The 23913-nt window shown below is 38.3% G+C and overlaps 1 protein-coding gene across 4 annotated transcripts in view; it reads left to right on the top strand.

Annotated features, from left to right (window-relative positions):
• Positions 1 to 23913, top strand: part of CDC42SE2 (CDC42 small effector 2) — an 87108-nt gene that overhangs the window by 58169 nt on the left and 5026 nt on the right. For 3 of the 4 annotated variants that reach the window (XM_076362223.1, XM_076362222.1, XM_076362224.1), the window contains one exon: positions 21906 to 22007. In XM_076362223.1, coding sequence (XP_076218338.1) covers positions 21906 to 22007 — 102 coding nt within the window. Of the gene's footprint in view, positions 1 to 21248; positions 21467 to 21905; positions 22008 to 23913 lie in introns of those variants that run through there. The other variant, XM_076362221.1, reaches the window with a different exon arrangement.

Here is a 23913-nt window from a genome sequence, read left to right as displayed (position 1 = left end):
ACCTGAATGAAAATTAACTGAATATGTTGTGATCCTTCATTATGGCTGTGAAATTTTTAGGAGCTCTTAGTTAGCTGTATTGATGCTATTTATTTAATATAATACTAGTTGATGGGATGGAAAACAGCTCTTGGGGGGGGGGGTGAAAACAAGAATTATGCTGGCTTTCTGTTGATGAGAATGTGTCTTGCCATTATCAACATATTTGAAGAAGGACGTAATACGCTTTTAATACCTAAAGGCTCTACAGAGCTCAGGCTTTCTGCTTAAACATGGGGAGGAAGTAGATTGTACTCTTTGATCTGGACACCAGTGTTAGAGCCCTTGAATCGCTTGCTTCTTTTAAATCTCCAGATTTTTTAGTGAGAAGACATCTTCAAGAGCAAAACCCAGTATGAGTCACTGACAAAAGGAGCTGCCACAAGAAATAGTTGATACTGCCTAGTATCAAAAAACTATCAAAAAGTTGATAATTTTGCAGCCACCCTTGGAGACTGAGCTGAAGCATTTCTGAAATGAACAAATCCAATGCAATTTTTGTAATTTTTTTTTTAATGGAAGTTGAAGCTGCGAAGCCCTGATATTTTTGGTGTGCCTTAATTTTAACGCTTGGCAGTTCAGCTATTTTTCCTCTGTTCTGCTTTTCATGTTGGAGCAGGGGAGATGGGCAAGCATGTAGGTTTAGGGGCATTTCTACTTGCCAACCGCTAAAGGGAGAGGTAACTTGGACATAGTCTGGGAGATGTGCACTTTCACTGACTCTGTATGGAAGTATGCTTTGTGTTAGTGAACAGAGAAGTCAGTCGTTGCCCTGAAGCTAAGTGTTCAGCCTTTTACCTTTAACTGTTTTTCATATGAAAAGGAGTGTTGAGAGCAGAAGCTTCCTCTGCTGCTCTCTTACTGTATTTTTATTGTAACTTTTCTGTAATGGATCCGAGATACTCTGTTGGAGGTAATTCTTAAGACCAATATGCAACTCAGAATGTGCATTTTTAAATAGCTATTTTAAAGATCTCTGCCTGCACTTACGTCTTTAATTCCCAACATTAACATTTCACAGTGATGAAAGTTTTTCCTTTTTCAGGCTGTTCCTCAAACCTTTGGTTTTGCAGTTCCTGCCATGACTCTTACTTATGCGTAAGACATGCATGATATCAAAGTTCCCGTTGAATTATATTATAGCTATTCTTCATGTGTTCTCAGAGATCCTGAAGTTATAAGGTACACATTAAGCCATAGACTTTAATATATAATCACTTGCAATGATTTTCTCACTTCCCTCTTCAGAGTGGCTTAGCTGATCACTCTAAAATGCTGACTTCTGTAATTCTGGGTTAATACCCTGCTATGGAGTGAGGAGAATAGAGGAGTGGAGGTTGGGCAGAAAAACTGAAGCTGTGAACCGCACTCTGATGCAGATTCAGAGAAGTAATGCCTCTCTGAACCCGTCAGGCTTATTTTTGTTTTTCAAATAATTTTAGAGGGTTTTTTAGCTACTTGGGTATACCTTCGAGAGCTGTAGTTTACTGTAGCTGAGGAAAGATACCATCTCTCTTTGTTTTCTCCCTCAAATAAATGTGTGACACTGAGTGATTTGTTGACATGTCATGCTCTGAGAGTGACCTGACATCAAAAGGGAGAGGCTTGCATGGAATTTTTAAAAATAGTTTTAAGTTACATTTGTTTCTCTTCTTGCAATTGTAAATTCAGCTCATTCAGTCTCAGAAAATAGTGTGGGTTTATAATATGCTGTTTTTAGCAGGCACACGGTCTTCATAATTGTTTCTCATGCTGTGGTATGACTGTTTTTCAGTGTGAACGTAACTACCCTTTGTCTTCTGCTTGATGGTTTATCATAAAGGACTACCTAGTGCATAGTTTGTATGTTTTGGTACTGGGATGCTCTCAAACCAGAGTATTTTAATTTTGCCTTATCTTTGGCAGGCCTGCATTACTGTTTATGTGTTTCTAACCTGCACAAGATGGTTTCAAGTTGGTATGTGGCTGCCTTATCTCCACAGATTGGGGAAATAAATTGGGACCAAACTGTCATTTTTCTTCTAAGTTTGCCCAGACCAGCACTTCTTTGCTGGCATAGCATGGCACTTCATGCTCTACTGCTCTAGCATTGTGGTATTGGCCAGCTGAGCTCTCCACCTCTGGAGCAGAGGTGCAGAGCTCATCTCATCATGGTGCACAGCGGAAAATACTGTTGCTTATCGGAGGCTGCCTTCCCTCTGTTTTATGTCCATCTCTCAGGGGGGATGTGGTGCAGCACAGAGCTTTGTAGTTTCACTTTGTTAAAAGAAATTGTGACCCTTTAAATTCTTCTACTTACTTAAAAACCAAAAACATTTCTGATGGGCAGTGACTGTGGTGACAGCTGGACACTCTGGAAATTTGTGGCAATCTCTTACTCTGGCCTCAGACTGCTTTAAGCACAGGTTAAAGTCTTGCCTCCACTGAAACCCCCAAGTTATGCCACTGATTTTGAGTTCAGTTTTCTTGCAGCTCAGGCATGACTCATTTGAGAGGTCAGCATTGCTATCCTTGTTTAACAGCTGGAAATTGTCGGGCAGGTTACCTGGGGAGCTGTATGGTAGTCCATCGGTGGCTTCAGTGCCTCTGACCTTAAATGAGGAAAGGACAGAAAAATTGTTTGGGGCATATAGAATGATATGGTGGGTAGAGAAGAATGAATTGGACTCAAATAAAATGGAGGAAAAGACTTAACAGGATTGATGAATAGATGTTAATTGTGGATTACACCAGAATGATAGAATTTTAGACGTGATGTCACATCAGGGTTTTCAAAAAGACAGTTGCATAAACTGCAGTTATTAATCTTTACCTCATTATGTATATTTGCATAAAACTTGTCTTTTGGGGTGCTTTATCAGTCTTGTGAACAGAAAAACTGATGCTATCAGGAATTAAATTATCTAAAGAAAGCACACTTGGCTATGTTCAACTGGGAACTAAAGTTGTGTGTCAAGGGAGTGTATTATTTATAAAAGGAAATTACTTTTATGACTCATCAAGTTCCTCTAAATGTAGGGGGCTTCCAAGCCAAGTCTACTTCAGGTAGATTTCTTGAAAGACTCGAGTAAAATTAATGTAGGGCAACATGTTATTTAACTCTGTTTGGAACAAATATTAGTTTAAATACAGCTTGCCATACTTCAGTTACTTAACAAGCAGTTAATTCCTAGGCTGTAGGATGATGGTTAAATAGTAGATTACTGTTAAAACGGGGCAATAAAGCCTGCTAGGCACATATTCCAAACAAATCTGCTAGGGTATGCAAACGCACACACATGTATGTGTGTGTGCATGTATGTATCATACTGGATTGCTTGTGTTTGTGGTAGCAGCTTGGCATTGCTGAACTTGTAAAGAGAAGAAGAAATGCCAACACAAGAATAGGCGTGCTAATCTGCAGAATAGCAGGCAAAAGAGCCTACAGGGCCTTTTATTCTCCATGGAAAAATATCAGACGCATATCTTCTTTCTTTAACATCAGAATTAAGCTTTGAAAATGAAATGCCTCTTCAATTTGTAATGCAAAGAAAGGAAGATTTGGAGGAAAGAAAATAACTGCAATGTGTGTACTTCAGAGAATAAAGAAACAGGACTTACATGTGAGAGAGAACTGGGGCTACTTAATCATTGCTTTTGAAAACTATTTTAAAACCTGTCACAGATTTCTAAGTCCATTATGCTATGTGGATATTATATTTTCTGTAAGCTAACCATAAGACAGTGCAAATCTGTAAACCACTATGCAACCAATGCTAGGCTGCTACCAGTAGTGAGTATGAGGGAGAAGAGGTGATTAAAGTGGCCATGGCGAAAGCATGGATTAAACTGACTGCTGGAAGACCAGAAAGGATGTAATCAAGGACTCTTTGTATGGCCCTACCCCTAAAGAAATAAAACATATGCATATATCTCAGGTCAGTGAGATTCAGCTGCTTTTTTTAATTCAGGAATAAAATGCCAACATTTCCATTATAAAAGGAGAGTAATCTTCCTACACAGAGAAGATGATCAAGAGGAAATTTACACATTTTAATACATATATACCTAGATTAAAATCTGGCAAGAAACTGACTGATGTGTGAAGGTAGATGTGTGTTCGCTGATTCAGTGGTTAAAGAACTGAAGGTTATGGGGTTTTCTGCAGGCTGCAACACTTGGTGTTTTTCTACATAGCAAAGGCATACAACCTGTGGTTCCTGGTTTCTCTGATTTGTGAAGTATGTTTTGGATGATGGGTTTGATGTTGGTGTTTTGGTTTGATTTTTTTTTTTTTCGTGTGTATGTAGGGAATAATCTGCTGAATTACAGCAAAACACAACTGCCAGGGTATTTTTCTGAGTGCTTGTCTGGGATCCTGCTAACTGTGCTGAGATCCTCTGAGGAGAGGCACTACCAAACAATAAAAACTAAAAAACTCATGGATGTTTAGTAGTAGGTTTTTATGGGGCATGTGTATAAGCATCATGATTTTTTTGAAGGCAGCACAGCTTAAATGTTAAGGCAAAAATTTATTCTAGCTAGATTTTAAAACGGATGATGTTAATTATAGACTACCTATATATTATTTTTTTAGACTTACTTGATGTTCGTTGTAAAAAGCTTTTTCCATATCTAAAGAGATTATAATACAAGAGGAGTTTCTGAAGTGCGCCATACTTGTGTGAAGTAACTGCTTTGTAACATCTACCGTAGTATTTTACAAATGTGAGGGCATCTAGATCATCCTTTGAAGACAGTAAAATTAGTCTCCTTGTATGCTGCTGGTAGCATGCTTCATGTCACCAAAATGACATTCTGCAATATCTTTGTCTCTTGCTCATTCTCTCTGAACTTGACACAGTGTAAATACTGATTTCTGTTTAGTCAGAGTGAACAGAAGAGCTTACATCAGTGTGATCTATCTCTACTTTATGTAATAGGAAAAAGTGATCAGGTACTCTACAGTACCTTACATTACATAATAACTTATGTAATTTGGTGTTCCAAATCGGCTCACATTATTACTCAGTGAAAAGGAAAGAAAAATTATAAAGGGAATGAGAGGATTTTATTTGTTTTTTATGTCCTTGTATTTTTTTTGTCTAAAAAGACAAAACTTTCCCTTAGAAGCATGCTCTGAAATACAACTCGAAAACCTGTTTTACCATATAGTTGTTTGTTGGTCAATAAAATGTACATCAAGTGATGGACTCTTAAAAGGAACCACTTTTGAAAATAAGTAAAACTTCCAGTTGCCAGGTCTACAAATTCACTCTGGGTTCAGAGAGTCAAGCTGAATCTTTTTCCCACACTGGTACAGTAAGTTTTCTGCAAGTAATCCCTTTGCTTCAGCTCACTGGAATTTAGTAAATAATTTGGTCATGCCCAAGAAGGAACAGAATTCAGCTTAGGCTCTTAGCAGTGTTGGCTCTGCAGGCATTGCAGGGGTGAATATCACTGACAATTTATTTTTTATGACCAAACATAGCAGACACTTATGTTTGCAATGCATAAGACTAGAAATGCTGCAGGGGGCACTTACTGTGGCATGGTTCATATTGTTACTGTTCCCCAGTTAAATGGCCACACCTAAGTTTTAGATTGTGTTTTATGCAAGTTTACTTGTTTTAGTTTCTTAAACAAAAATGAACTGTAACTACACAATCTCATAACACAGAAGAGTGGTCTGAAAATGAATTGTGCAGGGAAACAATTGGGAAGGGCAGAAAGGTTTGGGCTTCTCAATTTTTGCCTTAGTGATCCCAAAGAGGGAATGTTGAGTGTCTTGATAATGCATCCGTCTTTCCATTTTCTGAGTTTTTTAGCTTTGCAGCTGGAAAACAAAACCCCTTTGTGCTATTCTTAGTGGAGAAATTTTATGTTTGCCCTTGAGTTTTAAAGAATATTATATTCATAAAGTGTACTTAAAATGTATTTGCATTTTCACTATAATATGTTAAAATTAACACTTTAAAGCCTAAGGAATTATGTTTAACATTGTCTAGAATTATGTTATAGAGAGAAGTAGGGTTACTGCTGAAGCTGTAATGTTTGGCTTTGCATAAAAGCAGCTGGAACGTAAACCAAGTATACATTGTTTTTTATGAAGACAAGCTTGTTAAGTAAGCTTCTGAAGAGCTATAGCAATTCCCTTTTTTCAGGAGGGACTTCAACATAGCTGCTACAGATGATTTAGGACAAACAAAGGTGAGGGAATAGCCAGAAGCTTAAAGTGGCAGGATTTCTTAATACTACTCGTTGTCTTCTAGCTATGCAGCCTTTGGGATCCTTTATCGAGGTAACCTGTAAATCAGTTGTTCCTTCCAGTAAGAAAAATCAGCAGCATTTGGGTAAAACTCCTGCCTGGATGGCTGTCAAATGTCAAAGTTGACCGATACCTTTAGGGGACCAGGGCAGAGGTTAAAGTTTCTGTAATAGAGAAGAGCAAGGAGCAGAGGCAGGGGGGCTCCTGAGAAGTGAGTACGCGGTGGGCTGTAAATGCCAGTCACCTGAAAGGATGAAATTTCTCTGGCTGTCCGTGCCTGCCGCGTGTGTTCATTCCAGCAGGCAGTGAAGAAAGCGATGTGCAGCAAACACCAGGACAACCACAGCCTTCTGATTTTCGAAAATATTTCTAATGTGCTATTTCCAGACATCTGAAGTGAAAGGTTAAAGAGGCTCCAAGAAGCTCTCGGTAGGGTAACTGTAAAGTGACAACTGGTGTTTTACCCATTCCATGGTAGACAACTCAGATTCTGCCTATTAAAAGTAAGACCCTTCATGTTGATGCATCTCTTCTTGTCCTAAATTATTTTGATGTAGTATGCAGCTCTCCTTAGTGTAAAACTTTTGAAGCTATTGAGAAGCACGTAAGTGGCAATGTCTGTTCAGGACAGCAGTTGTAGATGGCTACTCAAATGCCTGTGTCCATGGATCTTCAGAGAACTTCAGGGAAACTCGGTGAAATGGCGAAGCAAGGTTGAGGCATAGAAACATGCAGGAAATCTGGGAAGAAAATGAACTTCTTGCAAATTCTCTGCCTTGATCATGGAAGCATGTTTCTGGGTGATGTAGCCTGATGATACTGTGGCATAGGGAACTCTTAAAATAATCTGATACGATTGGAATTTGGCAGTTGTCATGCTGGTGAGCCAGCTGTTCAAAACCAACTTGTTTTATTGGCATAGTTGCCAGAGTCCACTGGAGACCTGTGTATTGGTAAAGGGTACCTGACACTCAGGCTATGAAACATAGAGTGGTGGTGGTAGTGTTTTAGCTTAGTTGTTGGTTTTTTTCTTTAATTTAGGAACAATAGATATTTTCCTACCAACAATTACTATTCAATTCTGTGTTCATAGCTCTAGTTGTTGGGAAGATGGAGTTGTGTACCTGTCTTTTTTTAGGTATCATATGGTTCCATTTGCTGAAGAGTAAAAGGAAAAATATTTACTATAAATAATCTACACTTACTGTTACTCACCCAGTTTAGAAATTCCCAGCCTCAGGTCTTTAGAAAACCTGGGTTTGTTCTGTATGTTTATTGCTTTTTCTTCTCTTTTTTCTGACTTTTTTTTTTTAACTGCCAGTGACTGTAAATCTGTAGCCAACAGCTGATGTTGGCTGTATCTTGTTTCTGATAGAAGCTGACTACACTTGTGGAACTGGGAAGCAGTTGCCCTGAAGTTGCCAATAATGCATGAACCTGGAGGAGTCTGAGAGATCTCCATGGTGCTCAGTGTTGCAATGCCAGAGCTTCCCCTATTTTGCTGACTGTTAAAGAACCATGCTTTCCTATTCTTCCTATCTTAAGAAGTTCCTTAATATGGGCTTATTCTGGCAAGACCAGTAGATCTGACACACTAAGAAAGCCACTGTATTTCCTGAATTTTTACAGTGGATCCAACTTCAGAATTGCCAGTACTAGACTGAAAGAATGGTGTCAAAAAGTATGCAAGTAGGAGACACAATAATACAATAATAGAAATTCTGCTCTCACAGTAATATATTTATCATAGGTTAACTTAGTGCAGAAGACCCGCAAGACAAGGAGGGATAGGCTTGCCACAGAAATGAATTAGTAAGTAGAAAGATTTTTCTGAACATTATGAGCAGCCAACACTGCCTTTAAAAATGATCGTGTGGTGTGTTGTTGATCCTACTCATGAGTCTGGCAGTAAATTCTGAATAATGAATGTACCTGAGACTTTGTACTCAACAAAATTTGTGTGTCGTCTTAGTGCAGCTAGTGGAAGAGTAAGGAGCTATTGCTACTGCTCCTGAATACTTCTTTTCAATGAGGCTGTATTTAGAAGAGTAGAATTTGACAAATAAATTAGGAATATGGGGCACTTTCTGACTTGATGAAATTTAAATAGTTAATGATTGTTTACACTCAAGACCTGTGGAATTGTGGCATGCCTCAGCTAGACTATGCAAAAGTGCCTGTACATGCTTGGAACTGGTGTTTTCCTTTTGATGGGAGGTTGGACAAGGCAACAAGGATTCCTTTGTTTTGCCAGGGAAAGCAGAACACTCCTTGAAAGGACTTCCTTTTTATGTTCCTTGTTGAACTGAACTAGGTAGGAATACAGTGCTTGGCTAGAAGTTTTCCCTCACAATGGCCTTTTTTCTTCATCGTCTGTCTTTTCGAGCCTACAGATTTGCAATGGCACACCATGTTGCTCTTCCTTGCCCCCGTGCTTCTGTTGGGACTTGTTAATTAGCTCCTGAACAACTTCCCTTCCATCTTTTGGGGGTATTTGCCACACTTTGGGCACAGGCTTTTGTGTTGCTGCTCTGTGTCAGATACTATTCCGAATATGTCAAAAGCTGGGCAGAAAGCTATTTTAAGTCTGAGCACAGCTGTTGATTTGAACATTTCTTAAGAGTTGCTGGTACTCTTCCAAAGATGCTTCTAGCTATGCTACATGTGGGCTCGGCATCTGAGCATCCCTAAAATATCTACTGGGCCATCCGTTGCTAAATTGTCTTGGATGCTTGTTGTATTGTCTTTATTTTGTGTATAATGCCATCATTTCCACGTCCACTAGTGGGATCACCTTTCAAATGCGTGACTATTTTTCATAGTATGGGAAGCATATGGGAGGCTGTTCCTGCTTCCCTTACGTAGGTTGTAACTCCTTTTTGCTTTGATGTTGCAAGACCAAGCAAAGACAGACTACATCATAACGTATTTTGGGATGCACTTGTTCCAGTGACTTACCTAAAGTAAACTGGATGAACAGATTTCCAATGCTGACAGTCAAATTTGGGAGCTTTGCAGAATTCCTCACAGGAGGAAGAAGTGGGATGGCCACTTGAAGAAAATTTGTGATTCCATGTTTATGAATGCTTCTCCCCGCTGCAAAATGGGGTACCCGAGGCCATGTGACAGCGCTCATATGCTGATGAGGTAACTGGTCAGGATGCCTTTGGAGCGGCAAGGAGAACCCAGAAATAATGAGTTCACACAGGTGACACATAACTTAGTGAGGAAATGCCAGAAAGGTCACCAGTCAGGTGTGTGTCTCATGGACCTGACACACACAAAACTGTAATGGGATTACTTCCCTTAAAAAAGGATTTGTACTTCATTTAGAGCAAGTTCATTCTGATAAAACTTCACTGAGAAGTAAGTAGTACAGTACACCACTAGAAAACCAGGTGAATATTTAGGTATTTCATTGCATATGTATATAAACAAACAAGAAGCTGCTGCTATTTGGGCAAACTAATCAAGCTTCTAAGATGACATTCACAGAGGTATTTAAAAGTTGATTAATTCACTATGTCTGTGTTTGTTGACTCTTGAGGATATTATTATTAAATATTGTGGCTTTGTTTTTGCTTGTGGCACAAGTACTAGAGCTTCCACCCATGAATCCTACTGCTAAAAAATCAGTGCCGTGACTCCTGAAGATCCATCGTCTCCCACTAAGGGAATTACTATGAATTGCGTGCGGAGGTTTTCTGAAAATACCACGTGCCCTGATTTGTTGTCATAGTCGAAGGTGAATCACAGTATGCAGTACCAAACTGCTGCTTGCAAGCACATATGACAATGCATTTAGAGCTATTATCTTCAGAGCAGCAGATGTTGTAACTAGCTGGTCCAGAGAAAGTGTTAGACTTACTAAGTGATTGGTTTTGTATGGTGGAGTGTGACTGAAGATCCTGTATCTGGCAAGTGGCTATTACCTGTTTGGAGGTAATATTTCAGTTTATTTTTTGTTCTTGTGCTTTTCTGTAATGGAGTTTGATACGTGCATATCATTCTGATTTAGAAGATTGTACAGGGTGTACATAGGAGTACAGACAGCTTGCATGTAATGTATCTTATGCAACATGTGTGCTTCCATATAGGTGCAAATGTGTGCAGATGCCTGCATACACAGGACATAACAAACCTGTTTATATTAGCCAGTTAGCTCTAGGAAGTCTTACTACAGGATTTGTGAGCATGAAATAAAATTTCTTAACAAAATAATTTCAATATGCAGTGTACTTAGGGACACCCAAAGCTTTTGTTTGTGTTGCAGCTGGGGGCGGGGGGTGGTGGTGACAATTTGGCTGAGCAGGAGGGGCTACATGTTGTAATCCTGACACACGTCCTCTAGAGAACTACAGCTGTCGTTATGCCAGATGACCTTTCAAGTATTTCCTGTGTTCTTGTTGGAAAAGGTCAGCGAGTGAAAGGAGAGCTCAACATGATGCAGTTCTCAGTGTGTTGTTACCAGGACTTTGGGATTTGCTTTTTTTCAGAAGCTATTAGAAATTTCCAGAAAGTTTGTATTGTGGTGTATCCTTACATCATTTGTTTAATCTGTATCTTTTAACATTTATGCTTTTGATCACTGGGGAGAATATACTGCATCTGTGTTACAGCAAAGTCAATTCCAGCCCACTCTACATTCTTCCTCTTCAGCTGAAGTTAGAGACTTGGAAAATAATCTAGGTGACAAGAGACCTTTGGATGCCATCTAGTGCAATGCACCTACTTAAAGTAGAACCAACTAGACTAACTTTCGCAGGGCCATGTCCAGTTGTGTTCTGGGGATCTCCAAGGGTGGACATTCAGATTCATTGGGTTCTTGGTCCAGTGTTTGACCACCTACATAACAATTTTATTTATTTAATAAGTATTTTCTATGTTGCAACTTCAGGTTGTGGCTTCTTATACTGTCACGGTATATTGATGCATGTCCAAGTCTGTCTGTCTTCTGTACCCTCCTGTTAGGTAGTGGAAGACCATTAAGACTACAAGCAGATGTCTCTTCTTAAGGGTGAATAAACCCACTCTTTCAGTCTCTGCTTCTATACCATGTGCAGCAGAGTTTTTGTCCCTTACCTGTATCACAGCTCTGGATTCACTCCAAAAGGTGCAGTGATAAACTTTGCTTCCAGCTGTGGGGGCTGGTAATAAGTACTTGTTCCAAGCAACAGCTAACACGTTGGAAGTTACACAGCTTGGCAACTGTAAGAAAAGACTATATGTTAAATGCTAAGTTCTGATTTTTGCTGAGATACCAGAAGCCAGTATCACAGACTTGTTCCGTTCATCACGCCTTGCTGTCCTTATCATTGATGAATTACCTGTTAGACAGACTATGCTGTCTGATTGTAGACTAAAGACATCAAAGAAGTATGGTTGCTATAGTAGAAAACAGTATTATTATCTTAGATGACTGTTTTGTTTTTTAAATTATGTTAAAGAGGCATTAATCACCAAAAGTAATGAAAATAAACTTATTGGAAAGAGAAGTTAGTTTGTGGTATAATGTGGCAGCCAAGTTACAAGTTGTAAATGTCATCTTAAAATTGTGCTAGTATGTCTTTTGAAATACTAGCTAAACCAAGGAATGGATTCTGACTTACTATGTGACTTAAAGTTGGTTTAAGCATCTGGAATGGAACAAGTTCTCTTTAATATGTGAGCTAAACACATTTCTTAAAAGACCTATTGTCTTTCAGAGTCATTTGACCTCATCTGGCAAATTTTCCTGTTTATTTAGAAAACATAGGCTACAATTGCCAGTTTTGTTATGTGATGACTAACACCATCGTAATATAATGGAATATTGTGTAAACAGATCAAAAAGCATACACTTCAAAAGATTCAAGAAGGTGCTGAATTTGCTAAAAGCAAAGGAGCTGTTTGAGATAACAATAGGCAATCCAGTTTGAGGTATTCATTTACAAAATAGATTAATTTGGTGTGAAGTTGTACTTAATCAGGCTGGAAGACTTGATAAAGTCAGATTCTCTGCCATTTTAGATTCTTTTATTTTCCCTTTACTTTTGTCTTTTTCTAAATATGAACGGAACTGCTAGTTCCTTTGCTCGGGAGTTCAGAAAGCGATCAGATTTGCTCATTCTTTTTTTGCCATTTGAGTCAGTCAGTAAATGCCCAGTGATTTTGCCTAAAAGCTAAATCCAGTGTCCATGTGATAATTTATCAGATGCTAATTATAACAGCTTACATTATTTTAAAAACTTAACCTCTTTTCAATCCTTTGTCTCAATTTCCTGACTCTCCTTTAGCTAGAGAAGTCAGGTAGCATCCTGGATTTTTGGAAAACTTGATGAAATCTGAGTGTCCTTGAGGCCTGCTACTTATCTCTGTTGCTTAAGAGCTGGCATGAAAACCTGTGCTGGTTTCCTCCTGCTTCTGTTTTGATGAAGACGTAGTTTGTAAGATCCGTAAGCAATCAAGACTCTCTTAAGCAATCTGCTAGAAAGTGCCCATGCAAGGGACTGAGAAAAATGTGTTAGTAATGGTAGCAGCTTTGGTGTTTAGCAGTTGATGAAGATCGCAGTGCTGGTCAGAACATCATTACGCTGGGCTTAGATACCACGTTACTGATTTAGAATAAATCTGTTGCTGAAATATGGTGGTTTGGAGGCAGTGGCTAGCATTTTAATTTATCTTGCATATTATCTTAGTTGTGCTTCTCTGTTTCTTCTGTATTTTAGACCTCTTGACATAAGGCATTTGAAACTTAAAGGTCTAGTTGTTCATCCTTGCTTCTTCAGAGAGTATGTGTTCTCCTGCAGTTCAGTGTAGTCAGTGTCACTTTATGGTTCAAAAATTAAATGTTAAAACTTTAAACATATGCTAGTGCCTGCCTGTGGAATTACTGTGGATGGTGTCTCTTTAATTTCATCAACTGCCATATAGTACTTGCAGATTGTATAAATGTTGGAATTGGCCATGTAAGCTCATAGGTTTAAAAAGCTGAAAAAAATGGAGAGTACCGCAATATTCAGGGAAATGTTTAGGAGGTGTGCAGCCTTTTCTTCTTCAAAAATATCATACTGGCCATATGATGAACCTATACATCTAGCCATTGGTTTCACAGTACTAGTTTGCTACATAATGATCCAGTTGTTAGAGATGGGAGTGTATTAGCATTCCAGCTTTATATGTGTACATGCTTTTTGTTGTTTTTAACATTAATCTCTAGGTTCCTAATTAGGGAGGAAAGCATGGAGAAATGCATCTTAAACATACAATGCGCAAAAACAAATACAAGGGACACCCTTGCCCCTGCAGCCCATTTATGTAGGGTTTGATGAAAGACGCTCTTGAAGACCTTTTTAGGTAACTTTGATGGGTCAATATTGGGTACCCAGACACGTCAGTCAGACCATAGCTTGTCTTGAGAGATAGACACCCATCCTGTGCATATCCGACTATTTTGGGAGCTGAACAGCATGTATGTGGGAGGACAGAAAGCCACCTCTACAGGGTGATCTGATACTTCCTATTCTGAGCAAGTACCTAGCTCTTCCTGTTTGTTAGTGTGTGGAGGATCAGCTGGGTGGCACAGCATAGGGACTCCTTTGCTGCTGGTGCTCTTTTCAGAGCAGATACAAAAAGTAGGAGACATCAAAGAAGGAAAATAAAATGAAGGGTGTTTTCTCTATTTCAGTTTCTCCTGTAACCATCCAAATCCCCTATCTTGAAATGGTTGACTGTCTTGTCTTTGATTAAATCCTTTCCTTAGATTTCTATCTTAGTTTTCTTTGGCCTGCACTGCTTTTGAAGTTTCAGCTGAGTTCTTGAATACAAAGCTAGCAAACAGCTCTATTTCAACAGAGAGTTTTATCATTGAAAAGTTTAATAGATCACTTTGTCCTCAGGGAAAAGTTATGAAACACCTATCTTGACTGGTGACGAAAATCCCAGAGAGTAAATTAGCAGATTAAAAGAGCTTGCTTTTTGCATTGGGTTAGCCTGAAATTAACACTAGAATGAATGGTAACAGAAGTTCTCCAAAAAAGGGTTGCTGTGAAAGAAGGTCAAACATAATAGCTGTGAGCCTCCATATAAATCTGATAGTTCCTATGTAAAAAAAAAAAATATATATATATATAAGCAAATCACATACTTACCTATCACTGCCTTGATAGTGCATCCGTACAGTGTTGGATGTATGAACAGACTAGCTCCTAATCATGAAAACAAATGCACTAGGCAGGTACAGAGGAGAACCAGGAACATAGTCCTTGTTTGCATTTGTCCTGTCTACCATAAGAACAGCAGTTATGGTGGCTCTACTGAGATTTATTTTATTTTAGGAGAGTCTGGAATTTGGATTGTTTTAGTATGGAATGATGTATTAACTCTATATCTTAGTGTGGCAAAGGATTAGATGATGTGGTTAAAAGTTATTATAGTTCATTATGTTCAAATTATCCTGCTGTTATTTAAAAGTCAAGCTTGCAAAGAGCTATTGTAGAGAATGAATTGCTTCTTATTGTATTTGATGACATTTTAATGACTGAGATAGCAGTGACTGAGCAGTCTGAAAAACTGACCCTCGTGTTGTGGAGACAAGTTTAAAAGCTGTGTAACTTGCTAGTGTTCGTGAATTCACAGTCATCTTTCTGCTTTGAAAAGAGCAAAATTTTTGGAGGTAATAAATGTAAGTGGTCAGTCTCTGACCACAGAAACTCATTCTGCAAAGCAACTCTTTATAGCGTCCAGATGGATCATTCACTTCCCTGTTCACCAGGGAGAGTTTCCCAGTAGGGAGTTAGCAAGTAAATTTATTAAGTCTTGAACCAGGCTTCAGGGAGGAATTAAATGTTCTTTAGTTATCTTCTTGCCAAGAGAGATAAGCCTGTTTTATGACAGTAATCATTTAAGAAAAGGGAAAAACTATTTTTTGTCTTAGCTAGGTTACTGAGCCTGCAAGCCAGCAGTAAGCATTGCTGACTCGATGAAGGCAGTCCTGGCAGGTGAATGAGGCCCACTGAAGCCTCAAATGCTGCTGCAATAGCCCACTCTATTGTGGAATATTATTAGTACCTTGATTTACACAATCTGCACTCCTGAAGAATTTTTTTTTTTTAAATAGTCTGAAGTTAGAAAGGAGATTGATACAAGACTGAAAACTAATCTTGGGAAGTTGATGCTTTTACTCTGCATCAGATGAGGTGCCAAAGCATGGTGGTTTGTTCTGTTTTTCCCTGATTATGTATCAAGGCTGTTTTGAAGTTAAAATACAAAAGATGTTTCTCATCACTTTATTCAGAAAGGGAGACTATAAAGCGCAGGGATTATGCCTCAATAAATGTCACTCCTTAGATTTTCTGCATGTGAGTCTTTGTGGCAAGCTTACAAATTTTGTACTGAAATAACAGAGAAGCCAAAATAACATCTCATGAAAAATAACAGATAGTCTTGCAGAATAAGGAGAAATTATGACAAATTTGAACCAAAGTTCCTCTTCTGCAGATAGTTAGAATGAAATACAAAAAGAACGGTGTCAAAAAAAGGAAGGTGCATCAGTTGCCATGTTATATATGGGTCACTTCATATTGATTTGGATCTGGTTCGAAACATGTTGCACAAGATTAGACTAGATAGATCAGATCAGCATGTTCTTTCCTTTCTAATTTAGTTTACTGTGACCTGCATTTTTTGGAACACAGATAAATATGAAGTGATAGAAAAATGCCTTGAAATGCAATATATGATATATTAATATATATTGCTATGTAATACATAAATATATTATGTGCAATATATTTTTACTGCATATAAAATAAGACAAAACTGTATATATGGAAGCACAGTCATGAAAAATGACACGTGTTTTGGTAAGTGTTACAAAGTTAGCAGTAGGAAAGTGTTAACCTTGCCTTTTTGTAGCTTGATGATATTAATAAATAATAATAAAATGTTCTCCTCGATAGAAAAGCAACTGTATCTGTGTTAGTTTTAGAGAAGAATGTTCAAAACAAAGATTTACTACTTGCGACTTAAATACCAAAATTTGTTACTCAATGTGAGCTGCAAAGTTCCAGTCTGCCCCTGCCATCTGCCCCTGCCACTAATTTGTTGCTAGTGTAGACGTGCTCTGTTTGTTCCCTGTAGTAGGCTTGCATTGAGGGCAGCGGGTATTCTTTTGCCTGGTTTCTTACAGTTTACTTGACTGAGATCCTAAGATATAAAAACCCAAGACAACATACAGCTGGGTAAAGACCATTGTTGTGTGGGGAAAAAGAGTTGGCAGTTTTTCTCATGTGTAAAGTGGAGATAAATTAAATGGTAGGTGGTAGGAGAAAAGTGCCATATGCGGGGAATTTTAATAAAGAAGCATTGTTTTCAGAAATTCTACATGTTCACAACATGGCAATAACTTACCATCCCCTCAATTTCTTCAGTTTCCACCATGTATCGCTTTATGCTTAGAAAAGCACGTTCCTCATCTGCACCTGTAATACCACTTCTATTTGAGGGCTGACCAGGGCTGAGATGGAGCCTTCTGCAGGTCAAATCCACGCAGGCTTTTGTGTTGCAGGGTCCTTTGAAGTGCTGTGTGTCACTTATATTTCACTCAGACTTGGATATGGGATATGTATCTAGCACCTATCTCAAAAAATGTGGTGTAGATTTAGCAGAACATGCCTTTCTGCCAGCTAAACAGATTTCTTTGCCTTTGATCCCCAGCATATGTAGGTTGGTACTTGACTTTGGGATAGTTTTGTATGATACTCTGACTTCACTTGCGACTCCTACTTTAGTAGCTTCCAGAAAAATAATTATCAGCCTGCTAGGATCTAAGTGACATCACTCAAATATTTTCTGATGTATTTGAGACCTTGATGCTACTCTGCATGTCTTTTCTTTTTCTTTTTTTGAGAGGACCTGTCATGAAGGGCAGAGAGGGATGCATAACCGTGCAAAGGAGAAAAAATTCCAAAACTTTTCTTTTTTATATGTATATATGCAGGCAGAGAACTTGTCTAATTCAGAACTGTTGCCATCATCTATGAAGTGGCTTGAGCTAGAGAAGCACAGCCCAGCCTCTGGACAAAACTTGGAGACAGTCAAAAAAGATCACTTCTTCCCTGCAAGCCAAAAATAGAGAGGCATAAAAAGGAAATTTTACATGCCTCTGGACCCATCAGTGGCAGTTACTTGTTTAAAGAAACAAATAACAGTTTTTAATTTCTTGCAATAAGTAGTTTTTTGAACTATGAAAATGGTGTTCAGTAAAATGCTTGTGGCTTTGCTGAAGGGCAGGTTGAATACATGGTATAATTAGTTTAATTTTTTATAAAAGAGGTTTTAAACTGTTTATCAAAAGTTTCAAGAAACTTGCAGGGTTAAAATAATTTCTGTCTGATGCAACTGTTGGTGGCTTTCTGAATTCTGATCTTGTACTTCAAAAGAGATGCTACCCTGTGTGGGTGCAAAGCATCACTTGCAGATTAAGAATAGAAGAGACAACGATTCTTTGCTCCATTACTATGGTAACTGAAATATGATCCAGTTTTATTGCATCTAGTATATGTTCAAAGCAAAGCTGCTGAGATGGGTCCTCAGGCAGCTTCCATTCCTTTCAAACATTTAACACACAAACCTGCATCTCTTCTACTTCTGTTCAAAGATTATTTATTCTTTTTGTGGCGTAAAGATTACCTGGTGTGTACTTTGCAATCCAAATTCTGCAGATTTTTTCTCAAGGGAACAAACTGAGTAAAGCCATTAAATGATGACATTTCATATTCCACTTCCCAGGATCCCTTTATAGGTCTTTTCCTCTCATCTCACCTCTGTTGCGCTCCTTGCCACCCCTTCCCCCCTTAGTAGAGGGGGAAGTGCCTTGGGACAAGGCAAGGAGAAAAAAAGAAGTCAAATACTACAATTCAGATTTTAAACTTTTTTTGCTCACTGATTCCAAATGTTCCAGTAACTTGACCCAGACTAACAAAAAAGATAACTGACAAGTTAGCTAGTCATAATGGGAGCTTTCTTCTACTTCTCCCCTGCTAAGAAAACATCCACAAGAAACACAGATACAGGACATAGGGTCTCATTGCAGTTAGGCTGCCAGAGTTGGGACATATACGTGTTCCATCAGAAATACCTTTAAAATGAACCTTTAGATGATACAAATATTCAGATGTGTGTATGTTGAAGTCCTTTGCACTAGCATCATAAACATGCAGTTGTTTTATAGATCACCCTTATAGTCAGATCTTGTTACTACAATGGTTAGTGACGTATATATATTCTAAGGCTAATGATTTATGGTATGTTACCAAGCAGAGTTTGGGGCATGGGTGGAGGCTAGCAGGAATTAATTTTTGCTGGGCTCTGTCAGCTCAGCCACATGACTTGCACTAGGAACAAGCATGGAAAGGCACAAGTGATACACAGAGGGAAATGAGCATAATTGTACAATTCATTTCTTCTCAAGTAAGAGATGAATGTAATGCTTCTCAGCTTCTTTCAAATTAAGTATAATAAATTTACTGAAGAATCAATCTGTGTATTCTTATTGTTTATAGAACAATAGTACTGCATGTATTCTTACAGGTACAGTGCCCCAGAAAATACAACTTCACAATAAAATCCTGGCAAAGCTAATGTTTATGGTGTCCTCTGTAAAAGGTCTGTAACCTTTCCAGGCGTGCTCCCCTACTCCTGTCTCACATTCCTCGAAAAGAGGTGACTTTTTACAGTGCTCCCCATGTCCCTTCACCCATGCTAATTGGTCATTTTGGTTCTGGCTGAGGCTGTGTCTAAGGAATTGGCACATCCTAGTAGGAGCAGCTATGTAGAGGAGCAGAACAGTTGGAGTTGGGGAACCATGATGTGCATTAGATGTCTTTTGTGGTCTGCTTCAGACTGGCTCATCTGGTCCGTTGGCCTCAATGTCCATTAGCAATGGGAGTGCATCAGCTAGTCTTACAGTTCAGCTTCACTCAAAAGAAGTGTAACTTGTACACTCCAAGATTACTCTGAAATTAAAATTGGAGCATGGTAAACAGGGACTGACAAAGTTGCTTCAAAAGTGTGCTCATGATCCAGGCTAAAACACTAATGTAAATGCAAACTGAGTGCTCCTGCAGCAAAAAAATAATGTTTGATTTTTTTTCTTTCAGAGTGAACGACTTTGTGGTCTTTAATATAGCAAAGCATTTAAATCGTGTTCCATTGCTTCAAGGCGATCACATCACTGGGCACATGCCAGGGTATAACTGGCTGGTGGCCTCTGATAAGAAACTCACTTAACATAAGAAACAGGGTTTGATGGCAGTTCACTTTAACCAGTGGTTACTGGTTGACTAGCTGATGATTAGCGCAGCATCATTTACAGTAGTTCACAACATCCAGCACTCTAATTCTGTTACTGGCATACCAGTGATCTTAGCAACAAGTAAAGGAGGAAAATGAGTTGCCCAAAGAAAGAGTTTGGTTGTTTGCATAACAAATAAACAAACAAAAAATTCCAAAAGCTTTGAGATTGTCTACATTTTCTCTGCATCAAAACCCTGCATTTCAAAACTCTACTAAAACCGAGAAATCATGGCTGTATTTTTTAGACATATAAATGAATCTGACTCTGGCTGTTATTTTTTTAAAAGGGGGAGAGGGGCAACTACTGCAGACCTGAAACAATTTTAAGTGTTTTAATTGGAGGGGAATGTTTCATACATCTCTCTAGAGCTTCTTTCTGTGGCAGTCACAGTACATTACAATACTATATTGTGTCAATACAGCAACATGCATTTAAAGTAATCATCACACCTGGTGGAGATGCTCCTCATCCTGAACATGTCAGATGAGCAGTTCTCATCCAGTGGAAGCATAAACCTGGTGTGGGGTCTCTCCCCTCAAGTTAGTCACGTATGCTTTACTAGCTGATACCATGTGTAACTTAAGAAATTGTTTGCTGCATGTACAAGTGAGCTTGACTTCCAGATTGAAATACTACTGCATTGGTGGGACATGGTAATAGATTCTGTTGTGGCTATTTATGGCTCTATGAACTCTACTCACGTTTTCTGTAATTGAGACATCTCAGTTAATTTCCATAAACATTTTCTCTGTGAAAGCCCTCAAACTACATGAAGATGTTTTTATAGCTATGATGATTTCATTTGGTTGATCTTGTTAAATTTGTCGGGAATAGAGAATTTGCTAATAGTTTTGGCATAGATAGGGTCATTTTGTTTTGTTATCTCTATGGGAGTCTTTTATGTGTTTCTCCTCACCCCAGCTATTAATATGATGCAGTAAGGTACTGAAACCTGCTGAGACCTACTGAAATCTCATTTTAGTAATAGGGAAAAGGTACAGGAGAGGATTAAACATGTTTTGTACTTGCTGGCTAAACCCCATGATGTATTCTCATAGCTGTGGGCTCTGATTCATAAAGATTTAATCTGTAGCTGTGTTTCAATAGCAGCTAGCCCATTCGTGAGCCATATACCTTTGTTTCTCGAGTCTGGGTGGTCTTGCAATCTCATTGAAGATTAGAAACGGAGAACCCTTTAAAAATGAGACTGAGGGGACTTTAAGATGATGGGAAGCTTTTAACTGAGCTCAAGTAGTTTCTTAGCTGTTACACTGTATTTTGTATGACACACCTTAAATTGAGATATTTATACTTTGTCTCATCGCTATTGTTTTTTTTCAAGTATAGGATACGGGAATACCGTGACTGCACACTGCATGGTTTGCTCTGTGTAAGCTTCCTGGCTCTGGCCTAAGAAATGAGGATAGGCTTTTCTTGTTTTATTCCTTTAGATGCAATGCTTAGCTGGAGGCAGGCAACCAAAGCAGCTTTAATTAGAGGAGGTCCTTACTGCCTCCAGTTTTTCATTTGCGTGTTATTACATTAATAAAAAATGAAGCTGTGACTTTGAGAAAGGGGAGGCAAAAGTTAAGCAATTCTTGCCTTCTGTCTCACAGCACAGGAGCTGGAGTCCCTAATCTGGCATCCTGCCTTACTATCACACTGCACCCCTTCAGCTCACACTCTACAACCACGCAGACTGGAAGTTATCTGAGTATACGGGGTTCAGTAAAGATGTGTCTGTGACTAACCCTGATCAAACTCAAGGCATTGTTCTGAACATCACCATGAAGTATGTTACAAACAGTGACATAAGTTCCCATGGCATGCAAATCAGAAATTCTGTAAGTTGCTGGTTTCATAGACTATACTAATGCTCTTTGATCCTTAATTCTTGTTTTCAGTTAAACCTTAAATTTGATCTGTCACATAATGATTTAAATATAAATACAGGCAGAAGTTACTGTGTGAAACCTTGCAAATATTGCTTAATAAACTGTGGAATGTAGTAAGGTTATTTACAAATATTTTGTTGGCCTAAATGTTAGGAGTGGTATCGGTGCTGGTCTAATGATCTGCTATAGATCCTCCAAGTAAAAAGAAGGGGCAGTATTACCAATATCCTGGTTAATCTGTGAATTTGGACTCTGCTTTTTGACTCTATGAAAATATATTACAGTGTATGAAATATCCTATGGACAGTTAACTTTTACATTTATGACACACATCGGTTTTGCCTTTTCAATGACTCTCAGTTAGATGGTTTCTTTACCTTCCTTTCAGAAAAGACGACGGCGGATTGACCGAAGCATGATTGGGGAGCCGACAAACTTTGTTCACACAGCTCATGTAGGATCAGGAGACCTATTCAGTGGAATGAATTCGGTAAGCGTGAGTAGATAAAGAATATTTCATCTTAGACAGAAAACAGGAACACGGTATATGTGTATTGTGGCTGAAGCAATGAGTCTTTCAACTGTAAGAAAGAATCTCTATAAAACTGAAGAACAACCTGCTAGCATCTTAATTCCAAGTCCTAAACACTTGCATTCAAGATTATGGAATATATTTTTTTAAATTCCTATATTTATTGACAATACATAGTCGATGCTGTATAAATTGTACAGGCTATGTGTAGAATACTTTTAAAAAATTCGTTCTGATGGCATGTATGAACTAAAACAGAGGTATATTAGAAAATATACTGGAGTATTTTAGAGAAAACTTTTTAAAGTGTCTTATAACTGACTAGATTTCTTACCTTAAATGCTTTAAGCTATTTTAAATATAGTTCATGTAAAACTCTAACTTACCTTGGTTTATGGTGCACACAAATATTTTTGGGTGTCCTTGTTGAGGTTTTTCTATACTCTTGCAGTGTGAATTATTTCCAGAGCAAGCAGCGATGTCACAGGCAAGGTTTTGTGGCTTCCTGTAGATGATAGGAGCAATAAATATTTTCATCTCTCTGAAAGTGAAAAACAGGCTTAAGATAGATACTGGAAATCAGCTTATGACGATAGATTTCTTTTGTACAGCTTCATATTTATGTGAATGTCAATCAGTTTTTAAGGTCAATAATATGTAATTTAGAAAAGGGTTGTATGTAGATAATGATGAAAAATACTTCTTGACAAAGGAGAAGAAAGAGTTCTGTCAGAGGTATCAGAAGAGAGAGCAGAGCTGTAAATTAAGAGATGGTTTTAATGTGGGCAAGTGAGGTCATTTGCAGTTTCAACTGGTTTACAGCTTATTGAGATCAGACAAAAACTTTTGTAACTCAGTACATATTGGGGAAGGGCAAAGCTGGAAAATGTGACATGACAAACAATATACTACATTTTCCCAGAAACAACATAATGGATTGGAAGTGATTTGTACTGGAACATCTGTAAGCAAGTTAAATGGACAAACACAGCTTCAACTTGATAAAATACAGTTAAAGCTAATTACTTATTTAATGCAATAGATGACATTAATATTTAAAGCTATTATAAATTGAAATAATAAATTGATAGTAAAGTGAGTAGTTTTCTTTTAAAGCATGGCTTTTTGCTTTTTAAATGTTTGTTGTCCCTCCTATGAGAACCTTCCTCATTCTCACAGCTGAGCTGCCTCATGTGAGGTTGTGGTGATTGCCTGAAGCTTCGCTCTTTCACCTCAGACTTTCCCCCTGCTTGCCCTCACCTTTGCCTTGCATAATATCCAATTCATCTCCATATTAATCATTATTGTCTTTCTACATAGACTTTTTCCTTTTGAATGCTCATAACTGGCTATCTCTTTCTCTCACTTGATTCATTTGGATAATGTGCTGTGTCAGTGGCCAGAGTGATTTTTCTGATCCCAGATGGAAAGGATCTGTATGCAAAAAATAATCCTTTCTTCCCCTCTCTCTCTTCAGAAGCACAAATCTCTACTTTTTCACACTGCTTATTTTCCTGCCTCTTCTGTGGTGACTAACTGTGGTAATATTGCATCCAGTCTCCTTGTTCATTATTCACAGTGTAAATTCCAAGATTACAGGGTTAACCTCCACATGTTTTTCTGTTGCTTAATTTCCTTTATAGTATGGACATTATACTCCCTCGTGAACCTCCTTGTGCCTTCTCTCCTGAATGCCTTAGGAGGACCTCCTGCAATTTTATCAGCTTTTCCCATATAAATTTGGTTCTTCATCCACTATCTGCTCTGTGTCTTTTTTCATCAGCATTGTTCTTCATTACATATCCGTATGATTCTGAGTACAGTAGTTTTCTGACTACTGAAATATTTTGCTTTTTTGTTTGCC

This window comes from Aptenodytes patagonicus, chromosome Z (genome assembly GCF_965638725.1).
Source record: "Aptenodytes patagonicus chromosome Z, bAptPat1.pri.cur, whole genome shotgun sequence".
NCBI classification, from domain to species: Eukaryota; Metazoa; Chordata; class Aves; order Sphenisciformes; family Spheniscidae; genus Aptenodytes; species Aptenodytes patagonicus.
The sequence above is the reverse complement of the archived record's forward strand: the minus strand, read 5'-3'. Positions and strand labels throughout refer to the sequence as shown.